The 13,091-nt window shown below is 43.9% G+C and overlaps 1 protein-coding gene across 2 annotated transcripts in view; it reads left to right on the top strand.

Annotated features, from left to right (window-relative positions):
* RARB (retinoic acid receptor beta) overlaps positions 1 to 13,091 on the top strand; it is a 334,395-nt gene that overhangs the window by 306,335 nt on the left and 14,969 nt on the right. For both annotated transcript variants that reach the window (XM_075143405.1, XM_075143406.1), the window contains one exon: positions 5,495 to 5,655. In XM_075143405.1, coding sequence (XP_074999506.1) covers positions 5,495 to 5,655 — 161 coding nt within the window. The remainder of the gene's footprint in view (positions 1 to 5,494; positions 5,656 to 13,091) is intronic.

The following is a 13,091-nucleotide window of genomic DNA, read 5'->3' as shown; positions in this document are numbered from 1 at the left end:
ACGTGCTTTGCCTCCAATCGTTATTCATATGTCAAAGCTCAGTTTTGGCATGGGAATTTGTTTTAAGATAGTTTCGTCTTCTTTTTAAAGACTGAGCAGTTTTGCCTAAAAGAAAGCATTATTGCATCTCGAAATCCTGACCTAGGAAAACCAATTTTATTTATAACTACCTGGTGTTCTGCATATTTTAATGCTATGTTTGGCTTGCGATTGCATTGCTGTTAGAACGTGAACAGGAGTCCTACCATTCTGAATTGGTGGTGTGTCAGTTTGTCCAGAGTGATCGTGTTGCTTTCAAGATGGTTATTTTCATCCTTTTCTTACTCTGGAGATGGGAAAACCAACCTCCTTGATGTCCCTCATCTCTCTACCTGTTTCCACCAGCTCCTGGGTGATGTGCAGCTGGGTGCTGGCTCTGTCCATGGGATCAGAGAGCCTGGTTCAGCAGCAGCAGCATCGGGGGTGCTGGTCCCTTGGTTTGAGATTTTCCAAGGTGACTGTTGTGAAAGTTGTCCTTACGGACTGCCATTCATTACCGAGAGCACAGTTTATTGAAGGATGATGGGGAGAAGGGCGACGCGTGATGTGTGTGGGGCATTTATCCTGATGGATCAAACTTGGCAGTGGCAATAGGTAAACATTTTGCATGTTTGACTGAAATTTTCCACAGCTGCTGACTTCTGCCAGAATGAGAAATTTTTAGCAGCTGCCACTGGAATTGGAGAAGTCAGAGTGTAAAGGGGCTGTGCCAGACTTGCGGGTTTCCACCCTAGCTCCTGGAAGCCCTGGGTGCAGTGCTGAGCATTGACCCCACCGCCCGCGTGTGGCACCATTTGCCCGTGGTGTTGGGCAGCCCAGGCTGCCTGGTGTTCCGCAAGGGATAGATGGGTTCCCGAGGTGCAGGAGAGCAGGCGGGAGGGCGAGCCTCTGCCCGGAGGGGAGAGCTGGCAGGTCTGCGGCGGTCCTGCCTCAGCTCACCTCTGATTTCTCTTCTCATCAGCGTTCGCAAACAAAAGGAGTCTTTTTGAAAGCCTACCTTGCACCCAGCGCTGTGCAATTACTGACTTGCTCTGTGTGCTTTATGGTGCTTTTGAGATTTGTTAGTTTAACGAGTAACTTCCAAAATATTTAATGACAAGAGAAGTGTGGTTTTACAGGAATGCGAACTAACTGGAAACACTAGTAGTTGTCGCTGCAGGAACAAAACCAGTTAACGAGTACACAAAGCTCTTCAAAGGTCAGGGGGATCTCCAAGAGGCAAAACTGCAATGATAGCATTTCAAGTCATGAATTTATAGCTGATTAATCATTATAACATATGAAAGGTGCTGTCTAACTATCTTCTGGGCATCTGGGGAAGCAAAGGTTATGCAAGTAATTGGAAATAGCATGTTGCGAGTTGCAGGTGGTTCTCCCCTGGACAGGTTTGTGTCACCTTTGACAAAGGGAAGTACGAACATTCACTATTCCATAATTTTACCTGATTATCTAGAAACTGCCTAAACCTCTTGGGCTGGATCCCAGACTCTTCTTAGGCCAAGCGGTGACTAAGTTTGGTGGACCTGAGGGGCTTGCGTTTAAGACTGGACGATTCCCAGCATTACGACATGCTTGAAATGATCCCTTTCAAGCAGGAGAATCACTGCGTGGTTGCTAAACGAGAGCGCTGGGGTCCTCCGAGACCCATCTCGGAGGTCCTGTCTTTCCTATACTTAGTTTCATCCAGAGCAGGCCCTGCTTTTCTTGAAAAAAGCATCCTTCCCTCCTGCAGCTTTCGTGCCCTGCCCATCACCTCAAGCAGAAGAGGGAAAATGTGTCTGAGGCTAAGGACAGCAGTGGCAAACCTGGGGTGAGGAGAACAGACTGGATGGTGCAAGAGATGATGTTCAGCCCCTCTACCATCGGATTAGGGGGACGAACGTTTGAGGGTAGGGGCTGGTCCTTAAAGCTAAGGCAAAAGAAAGTGCCTGCGTTTGCTTACGAACCCTGCCGCGGCTGCCTGGAGGTTTCTGGGTGTGGAAGTGCAAGTCCTGGCGTGTGTGTCGAGGGGACAAGGAAGCTGTCACGGGAAGATGGATCGGAGCAGACGTGCTCAGGCGTGGGCGTGCGTCGCTCAGCCGTCCGAGCAGCGCCGAGACTCGCGCGGACGTGGCTTCCTCACATACCAAGACACACCTCTTTTCAGCCTCTTCCCCCACCACCAACACCTTATTTGTTTTTTTAGTTTTTTAACTTCTAGTATTTCTCACAGGGCAAGAGAGCTTCCATACTGTCCCCTGTCGGGAGCTCTTAAATAATGCAGCCATCGAGTCAGAATTTAGTGGACAAGTAATGAAATTCATAACCTGAGTTTTCTACGGTAGCATTAACTGTGACACAGATTCATCACCAGCGTATCATCATTAAAAGGCAGTGGAATTGCATCGGGGATTGATGTGATCATATGCATGTAAAGATCAAGATACAAAAAGGTGTGATTTATGTAATATAAGCATAAGCTGTAATCCAAAACCCTTCCTACACGCGGTGTGACAGTTCCTGTTCCCAGAGCAGTGATGGCTTTTAAATTTACTGGGTAAATGCGTGTGTTTATATATTTTTATTTAACTCTTTTAAACATAGTGTTGTCTTAATCTTTTTCTCTCTTTTTTTTGCATTGAATTATAGTTGTAGTTGAATCTGCGTAATAGTTCAACGTTATTGAAATTCTTTATATTTTTGGAGCCGGGGTGTTATATGTCAGCACTGTATTGTGTTATCTTACAAGGAATATATGCAGTCTTAGTGAAGGCAAATGTAGGAAATATAAAAAGTATACATAAAGCAAGAAGATGAATGTTATTCAGGTTTTATCATTATTACAAACGCTGTCGGAATCGTAGAAAAAAAGATGAACAAAAACTGTTCTTAGTTTTCAGGATGTGTTAGGTCTCCCCTTCCTACCCTTCGGTGATTTGTGCCCAAAAAGAAAGAGGACAGAGCTGGGCCAGTTTGGTGATGTGGATTGACCAGCAGCTGTGTCTTTGGTGGCCTTTGGAGGGGAAGGGACTTCAGGTACAGCTGCAGAGGGAGCTGTGCCGGGGTAGCACGGGAACGGTGGCACGGTTCCTGCCGGAGTTATCTCCTGGACTCTGGGAGCTCTTGGCAGCTGCTCCGAAGCCTGGCCTAAATAATGTATTTGTCTTCCAGGAGGAGTTCAAAGCTATTGAGATAAGTAGTTGCTGAGGCCACCTGTTTGGCAAATTTGTCAATTAGCTCGTAGAGCTATAAGTAAACGGGGCTTTATTACAAAGGCTTATTGCTCTTTGTGGTTGTGTAGGAGTTTACATAATTTTCTAAGGAGCTCTTTTATCACCCAAGTACAGCAGTGATTAGAATTTACTTCTGGTGGCAGTTTGGAGCACTCGAGATGTACGTGTTGGTCCTGGATGTTTTTTCAGTGCAAGAGACGGTACTTGCGCTCTGCCTGAGGTCCAGAGAACAAATAGGGGCATTGGCTTTAGGGGAATATTTGTAAAAGGAAGGGGGGGATCCAACCCCCCCCTAAACCTGACTGCAATGGTAGCACTGAACCTTCACAAGAAGGTACCTTTTCTGTCTACCTTTCTTGGCCTTCTTTGAGTCTCTGTTACTCCAGACACCAGAATTGATGGTGTTCGAAGTAAGGCTTTAATCCAGTGGGGTGCTCAGCGTCCCAGCCCTGATCCAGCAAAGCACATCATTGACTTCAGTGCGGTCTGTTCACACAGCTAAAGTCAAGGTCATCCTTAAAATACCTGCTGGATCGGGGTCAGAGTTCTCTCAGTTGCAAAGTCAAACCTTTAGTGAGAAAACCAGAGCCGTTCATCACATGGAGTATGTGCCTGATGGCCTCGTAAAGGAGCAACAATACTGCATCTACCCCTTGTTTTCTGTTACACATATTACATTATTTCTGTAGAAGCCCCTGACTCTGCTGCTTTCCCACCCCACCATTTTCCCATGTCACTCTTCATTTTCTCTCAGAAATGACACCCAGAGGAAAATGAATCCAACTGCGCGTCATTCGTTCTTGAACAGATGCCGTAGGTGAGACTGGATCGAAAGCTCCTCTTCCTCCTGAAACATTCACCATTTGTCTGCTCTTTGCGATCATTTGTGGTTCACGGGCATGTAAGAAGCAACCGCAGAAGACGTGGAGATGGACCTGGGGAGCCCATGGGGGAAAAGAGCTAGCATGGAGGTGGCTCTGGGCATCTGCCCGTTTTGCTGTGCGTCCCTCCCTACGGCACAGATAGATACGCTTTCTGGGGCAGGACAGTACAAATGAGAATGGGCAGATCTTTGGCCATCCAAAACCCCCAGCCATCCTCACGTGTGCCAAACCCACCAGCCGCACCCGCAGAGTTTAGGCCACTGGTTTAAATAACATGAGGTTTTGAACACCGGTGAACATTAGAATTGGTTTTTATTTGTCCAGCAGCGTTTAGTCTTTGGGGTGTTTAATATTGACATGGAGTCTTTGGGGAGAGGGATTGATTTTGTTTGGCTTTGTTGTAAAGCCTTACGCATCTGGTTATGCTTAAGACGTTAGCTTTAGCAAACAACAAGCCTCTTGATAAAATTCACAAGTACTGGCAATACTGTGGACATAGACTTATCTCCTGGGCACGTTTTGTAAAATTAAGCTATTTTCATTAAAAGAACAAAGAGTAGCATGGTGATGGAGCAGCTGTCATATTTTATTACAAAACACAAATATGTGGGAAATCAATTACAGCACGGGTGCTGCACAATGCATATTTCCAGTAATCCCCCACGGCCGGGGGAAGGTAGAAGGCTGATCTGAGCGCAGGAGCAGATGGCAAGCAACTTTAGATAGCTTCACTGCCATTTTTACTCTTTCAAGTGTTTGTGCTTCTCCTTTGATCTTCAGATCTTGAGTTTAATGTGTTTCATCTTCTTTCATTTACTGTTTTCAAATTTAACTTTCCCTTTAAATAACTTTTGCTTGGTAGAGTTTGTATTAGTATGGGTTTTGTTATCTTCCATACCATGAAATTTGAGAGACAGTTGCTATCTTTCTTTGCTGTTGTTCACATCCAATAAAATACTGACTGCATCACTGCAAAGGACTTCGCCATTCACCATGCACAGCTGTAACGATACAATGAAAAAATCCCACCTCACAAAGTTACGGAGACACACTGAGACACAATGCATGTGAAGTTGCAGTAGACTTTCTTGGAAGATAGATCCTGCAAGGAGTGTGATGGTACATCCACAGCAAGCACCTATGGAAGTTTGGTATCATCATTATTCCATTAAATTTAATTCTTACAGTTGAGTAATTAAGCTTGCATTGGTTTTCTCTGCATGTAACATTTTTATCTCCACTTAAATTAATTTATGTTTAAAATAAAAGCATTTTGCAGTGTTTTGAAGTAGAGCAGTAAGAGCAACATGGGGTGATCTGAATAACTACATGTGATCTGTGTCTCTGCTTTTTCTGTAGCTGTCAGAAATGATAGGAACAAAAAGAAGAAGGAACCTTCAAAGCAGGAGTCCACAGAAAACTATGAAATGACAGCAGAGTTGGATGATCTCACTGAGAAGATCCGAAAAGCTCACCAGGAAACCTTTCCCTCACTCTGCCAGCTGGGAAAATATACTACAGTAAGTATGGTTTGTGACACGTACGCCTGGATGATGCGAGTTTTGCATTGGAGGCTTCAGGCATTTTAAATAGAAGCATAAGTAGATGCACTCCTTGCACCTCCTTAGTCATGAAAAAATGCAGGTATGCATGCAAGTACATGCTGAAGGAGAGACATTGCACTTACCGCATTACTTAGCGGTATTGTGAGAGACTGAAGGATTAATCCAGCCAAGAGACAAGCTTGGAGTCCATGAGTCAATTACATGCCATCATTCATTAGAAATTTGTTGGCTCCCAAAGACGTGATCTCTGCTTGTGCGTCAGCGGATTACAACTTTGCAGGTGTAGAGAGTTCTTAAATGCTGCTGGATTACTGGTGACAGTCCCAAAGCTACCAAGGTCAAGGAAAATATGAAATGTCTAAATAAACTGGTTTCCAAAATGCTCGTTTGCAGTTTATTCCTCTCCCAGTCTACCAAAATACCACAAAGCAGCAAACACTTCTGCTGCTTTTAGAAGTGAAAAATCAGCCCCCCGTCAAGAAGTTCGATACTGTGGGAATTTCTTCAGAGGATGAGTCAGGGAAATAAATCTTTTCTATACATATATATGTTGCTAAATACAGGGAAGGTCAGTGATATATATTGATTTCAGAGAGAAAATTCAATGTCAAGTTTGCAAATACAGTAATAAAACAGATGCTTAAAAATAAATGTTAGGTGATGTTTATAGTCCTGTTGGTAGAGGAATGACTTTGCTGGTCTGGTCTTGCTGTCGGTTGTAGCAGCACTGGCTGCTACAGAGGGGTGTGCAGAAGGTCCTGAAGTAGTCAGGTGTGTGCTCTCGCTGCCGAAGCTGGGAGTTCAGGAGCGGCGTAGCTGGGGCAAGGAGGCACCTGCCTCCATGGTCCTTGTCCTCCATGGTTCCCCAGCTGGAGAGCTGGGACCAAGCCCTAGAGGCCAGGTAAAATACCTCTCTCACTGGATCGCTCTCTGTTTTGTGTAAATGCTCTGCTACTGAAACAAACGTTAAATTTCTCAAGAGTAATCTAGGCAAATCCCTGTGTGGCATCAATATTCACTGTTTTATGGTGTACTCATCTATTTACAAAGTTCAAGGTTCAAAACTCTCAGGTCTAGGTGTAAGCCTTTGTATTTAAGTGCAAGAAAAGCAAGCATACATGGTGTGATGTTAGAAAAAAACATGTTTTTCATGTTGCTGAAAGTATTTTCACAAGCATTTTTCACATTTAATTTTGAGGCTCGCGTAAAATGGTTAGTACTGGGGAAGGTGGCTGTCCTCTGCACGCTTCTCTGGTGCTATCCCTGCTCGGGTGAGATGTAGTCAAAACAGTCAGCGTAGGCGTGCTGGTAAGTACTGCTGTAGCAGGCAAGTGCAGGCAGACCCCCAGGGACTAGCGCAGCGTGCGAGGCTGGAAGCTCAAAACCAGCCAGCTGGTGACATAACCGAAGGCAAAGCTGGAGACGGTGGGATCCATGGTGTGTCTTTTCAAGGAAATTCCTGGGTTAATGCCCTCCACTCCTCCCCGCAGCACGTGCGGTTGCGTCCTCATCTTGGAGTGAATAAAATCTTCCAAACAGGCTCTCACACTTCTGTAAACACGAGAGCACTTCTGAACGAGTGTGAAAAAATCTTCCCAGTTCAAAACAATGAGTTTATGCTTTGCAGAAGAGGTGATCGCATGTCCGCAGCTGGGACGTGTGGCCAGGCTGCTGGTATGCATGCCAGAGTTTATTGCTCACAGGCTGCCTTGCAAATGGCCTGGCTATCCCAGAATAACAATATATCGGTATACCTCCCAACGTGAACGTGTTGGTACGTACCTTTGTGTTACCTCTGAGTTTGAAGAGTGCACTGCAGCTGGTGTGATCGTACTTCGTAGTGGTAATTGCCAAAGATCCTGGAGGGTTGAAAGATAAACCCAGGCATCTATATGCTTGCATTATGTATTGGATGCCTAAATATCATTAATATTTTAGCTCTTGAAACAATACAAGTGGATGAAATTGCAGAGGGTCTTGTTGCATATCACACCCACCACTGATGCCTTTGTCCTTGGGTTCCTGCTGACCCCCATGGGGAGTTTATGTCCCTGTTGGAATTTCAGAGCCCTTACTGAGAGCACCTGGATCTAAGTAATGAACGGACAAATCTGATCTGTCTGTGGGTCCCGAGTAACCATGACCTGACCACACTCTCTCCGGGGCTGGATATTGGTCATTCGTGTCTCAGGCCAGATCGGACAGCTTGGGGAAAGAGGTTTCTTGGTTTTATTGTTGGTCTGTTGGATGTTCACAGCAGTTAGCTGCACGCGGCTGAAGTCCCTGCCGCTTTGTCGTGGTTTGGTAGTATACAAATTGCAATAACAAAATTATACTGAAAGAATTATTTTTGGCTTACCTTGAATCTTTGAGAGCGATACAGCTTCCTTCAACAGCTGTGTCACAACTAATAGAAGCAGTGCTAAATACCAACTGTCTTCTTGCTGCATTCCCATAGTCTCTGTGTGAAATGCGGAGTATTTAAATCTCTCATCTAGTTAAGGTCTGGTGACCACTCCGGCTTTTTAGGTAGGAATTCAGTATAAGAGCTCATTTTTGTGAATGGTGTCTCTGCCCGGCTTTGGAAGGGACAGAGTACAGCACTCCCCCCATTGCTTGCACCTGGTGGAAACCTCGGGGATTAAGAATATTCCTCAGTACCACTGGGACTGGACTACACGTCATCTTCTTCTCCAGCTGCCCGTCAGCCCAGGAGCGGGGGAGAAGCCTTTCTGCAGCGGCAGAGGATCCAGGAGGATCCAGGAGGCAGAAGGTGTGTGTGCTGGTCGGAGGAGCACAGCTTCGGTGCTTGGACAACACCACCAGCTGCTGATCAAACAGTAGGGCTCAGGCATAATCTTTCCTTTTGAGACACTTGAAATAGAGACCAGAAGTCAAAAAAAAAAGGAGCACACAGGCCTTTTTCTAAATGCTGAGTCCAAGGGGAGCTAGAAGCCTACGCCGCTCTACTTTTCTTGATAGTAACAAGCTAGTACAGGTAGAAGATTGCCACCAGTCCTGCTTTTATGCCCGGTTCTACAGGCTAGCAGTCATGAAGCATGGCGCGCTCACACTGCAGAGCACACAGATTGCTTTTGTAACCTTAGAGTTTTTTATTTAATTCTTTACACAAGAGGTGAGAAGTGAGTGTATTGAATCGATGTGGATTCACTTGAATTTCATGAGCTTTGCACTTGCGTACTGATAGAAATGGTGGATGGAAAAAACTGTTCTGCAAGCGTGGCCTCTGTGTGCCTTTGGTTACGTGATCGTTCAGACCGATTTAAAACATGATTTTGTTTGTTACTAAAAAGAGCAAAGAATTTTAAGTATAAGAGAGTGGCGTAAAAAAGACCTTGCAGAGATACAGTCATTAAAAAAAAATCTGTTCAGACATTTGGCTTGCATATCTGGCTCCTCTCGCTCTTGAGCACTGCAGCCTGCATTTCCCAGAGGGAAAGGTTACATGGTGATTTTTTTCCCCCATTGTGTATTTTTACCTGTTCAAGAATGGTTTTGGAGAAGCATTTTCAAATATGTTTTTTTATATCCATCTGCTCTTTAAAAAGAAAAAGTGTCCCTATCTGTAATAATTACTGTACTTGGCATAGTTAATAAAAGTCTACTTAAAATAATGGGAGAATAGCACTCGAATTAAATTCCCTGGGTCATTTGACTTAACGGTTGCATTTGGTGGGCAGTGGCAAGTATAGTTCTGCCGATGATGAGAATCAGCAAGCTGTTTAAACGTAATGGATTTCAAAAGTCCATCATAAATAGATCTGTTTTATTACTGTCATCCAGGTAAGAGAGAGTGCCTTAGTAATTTCTCTGGAGATGTCATACTTTATGGTATAATTGAGTGTAACTATACTGCTTGTCCCTCGAGACTGGTATTATTTGTAAGTCTACAGCTGTGTTACATCCAGCCTCGTGATAAAGGGAGGATAAAACAGAAAATAATTTTGACTCTGCGGACCCTTGCTGCGGGTTCTCCCAGGTTGCTCTTGGCTGGCTGGAAGTGGAGAGGTTTTGCATCGTGGCGACATTTTGTCCTTTGTAAGTGCTGGGCTTAGGAGTTACACAGCTATTGTTCTGTGTCACTGCAGAGGAAAAAATATATATATGTATATATGGTTTTATATATATCTCCTGATGCCGGGAATGAGCAGAGACATGTGCTGTGGTCCTCGGTGAACTCGCTGGAGCGCATTGCTGCTTTTACTAAAGAGGCATAGCAAGTGTTCCTGATTAGGGCAGAGTGCCCCTGTGAGCCTTGTTTCCTTTGTAAAGTGGATTTTAAAGACGGTGGGGATTCTGCTACTGTGTATGTTTCTGCGAGTACCTCATCTCGTATCGTTAATGTGGAGATAGAGCAGCCTGCAATGAAAAAACAAAAATGATGGAAAAAATGGGATCAATTTATGTGGCAAAAATGGCTGTTTAATTGGATTTCATAGCAAGGTTGGGCTTTTCCACTGATAAAGATGCCACTAGGGTGTATTACAGTATTGTTCCACCATATGTGCGCTGGTGCAAAGGCCTGAAAAACATGCAAGGCTGCTCCTGGAAAAGACACCCAAAAAACTGCTTCAGTAAAATATTCAGGAAAAGTCATAGCGTCTGCATCTTTTTCACAGCATGGTTAGAGGAGATCCCCAGGCAAATTTAATCAGAGTTTCTGTTTCTAACGTGCATTTTATTAACCCTGTATTTTACTGTTCAACCTATACATTGATGTTGAGTCAGTTTTGGTTTTACGTATTCAGAAATGCTGCTAAAAATCTAGCTATTTTCCGTGACGCTTGCAACTACATTCATTACTAAATAAAATGTTAAAAGTCTTCCCATTTGTTCGAAGATAACGTGTAAACCACATTAGCTCAAACACTGAGGAATCTGGCACCCGGCATAATAAAACACCCGGTTATTTTGTATTTTATTAACTGCCCCTTCTCTTCAGTTTGCATAATAGTGAGTTAGATTTACATTTGTTAAGACGGCCATGCATTACTCTTAATAGAAGACATGTCAAACTTCCCGTTGCCGGTACTGCAGCATGATAAAGTAACCTCATATGATACTGATGAAGATTTCGTTCACACTTGCTGGTTTCATGCAACGTCTTTTTTTCCAGATGGATACCCTATTGTAAAATGATTTCCTGCTTTAGGCTCTGCTTTGTGTAGCTCTCCGCTATGCCATCTTTCTATGAACTGGATAAACTGCCTATTAAATTTAATTACAGCCTGAATGACTGCACATCTTGATCTTATTTTTCCTCCAATGTACTGTATTTCACCAAGGTCCTTGAGGATGAAATAAAATAAATCTGAAGGATGCATACTCCAGTAGCTGAAAGAAATGTTTCAAAGGGCATTACAATGACTGTTAACCCATTAGTTTTGGACCATTTTGAAGGCAATTCTTTAGGTTTAGGATTATAAAGACATTTTTTCCTATCTTTTCTTCTGTCATCTAAAAAACCAAAACAAAATAGAGGAAGTTCCCAGAATAAAAATGCAAATAGAAATGATGAAGTGAATTTCTTATCCCTTAAAAAGAGAGGGAGTGGGAAGAGCACCTATGCACCTTCAAACCGTTCAGCATGGTTAGCATTTATTTTTTGCAATAAGGGCCTTGTATAAATGTTACCAGCTCAAATCTCCATCCTGTTGCAAGTGAGGGTGAATGTCGGGCTGGCAGCACCCTTGGGACCCCTCAGGACTTTCCCCTTCATGACTGACAGTGGTCATGGCGTCTGCGCAGGCAGCCCCGGGAGGGGGTGACAGAGCATCACAGCCAAGCTGAGCTCACCCCACATCCCCTCGTAAGCCTCTTCAGGCCCTCTGTCCTTCCTGTGAACCGAAGAAAGCTGATGGCTTCAAAGGTTTCCAAGGAGGTGGACGTCCTCACCACCAGCAGTGATGGTGGCAGGGTCACTGGAGATGTTTCTTCCGAGAAAGCACAATCTCTGTAAACTGAATGCTTTTTGATGGCTATTTGCCATGTCTGTTGGACTTTTGGGTTGAGACTCCTCTTATTTAACTTTAATTTTAAAGTTAATTTAACATTTTAACTTCAACAAGCTAAGACTAAGGTAGCTAATCACATTGGCTTCCTCTGCAGCTGGGGAGAAAGCCGCCATCTGAGGGGATTTTCCCTTACCTGCCTTAAGTACCTATCTGGAGTGGGTGGGCCTTTTTTTGGAGGTGCCTCTCTCTTGGTTAGTCAACAAGCTCAGATGAGATGTGGAAGAGAGAAACTCTCCCTTTGTGTTTCTGGAGTTGCAGCTCAGCACCTTTTGCAAATTCATTACCAGAATATTTTTACAGGTAAAATTCCTCTCGCAATGAAGAGGAGATCACCCAGACCCTGAACGCACACTAAACCTGGTGGTTCACGAGATAATGGGGGGGACCATCATGCTGGCTGCATCCCAAACAGCATTGGATGAAATGCTGGCAAAATGGGAATATGCTGCATGCTGGGGAAGGAGGAGAGGGGCCTCCCGTTTCTTGTCACCCCACGGGAATCACGGGTGGGTTGGAAACAACTCACCAGGTCTCCCCATGCCCCCATCTTTTGCTGGACTAGCATCACATAGTTCACAGTAACTTCAGAGTCAGCTGGTTCTTGGCTGACACGTTTAACTTTTTCAAGGGTTAAGTGGTTATTCTGAATATATGAAGACATGAGTTTAATCACAAACTTAACACAAACTTGCTATGCATCCTAGCAAATTACGGACTTTTAGATTAAGACACACGAATATATGGAAGCAGTCTCTGAAAGATGCAGCTGGAATGTCTTTGTAACACTTCAAACAGTAGGGTATATGTTGGATGCACCGTCAAATGAGCACATAGCATTCATCAGCGCACATGGTGTTTTTCCTAACATCGTGTAAAGAAATGCTCTTTAATTCATGGGAGACTGTAGCTTGAGAAAGCTGTAAAACTCTTGCAGAGCCACAAAGCAGATAAATTAAGTAGAACTAATTTGCTAAGACCTTAAGTATGTGAAACTATGTTCCAAATATTGTGCTGCTTTTTCCAGATGAGGACCCGATATTCTTGTTCCACTGTTCATTTATATTTTCTGGGGTACAACTGTAAATTGTCTCTCTCAATGCACTTATTATATAATGGCAAGGAAGAATAATGATAGTGGCATTTGGAAATGTTTAAGTTCATTTGTATTCCTTGTACAGATGGCCTCTGCAATCGTAAGTAACAGAGAAATATCCAAGGAATTTTCAGGCGATTAATCCAAGTTTAAAACCAGCATCATCCCAACAGCAAGCTGCAGAAAATGCCTGGAATGTTAATAGAAAGTACTTCTGGAAGGAATACTTGGTTGTTGTTTCTTTCCCTTGAAAACCATTTACT

The sequence above is a fragment of the Calonectris borealis genome, chromosome 2 (assembly GCF_964195595.1).
Source record: "Calonectris borealis chromosome 2, bCalBor7.hap1.2, whole genome shotgun sequence".
Lineage (NCBI taxonomy): Eukaryota > Metazoa > Chordata > Aves > Procellariiformes > Procellariidae > Calonectris > Calonectris borealis.
The sequence above is the reverse complement of the archived record's forward strand: the minus strand, read 5'-3'. Positions and strand labels throughout refer to the sequence as shown.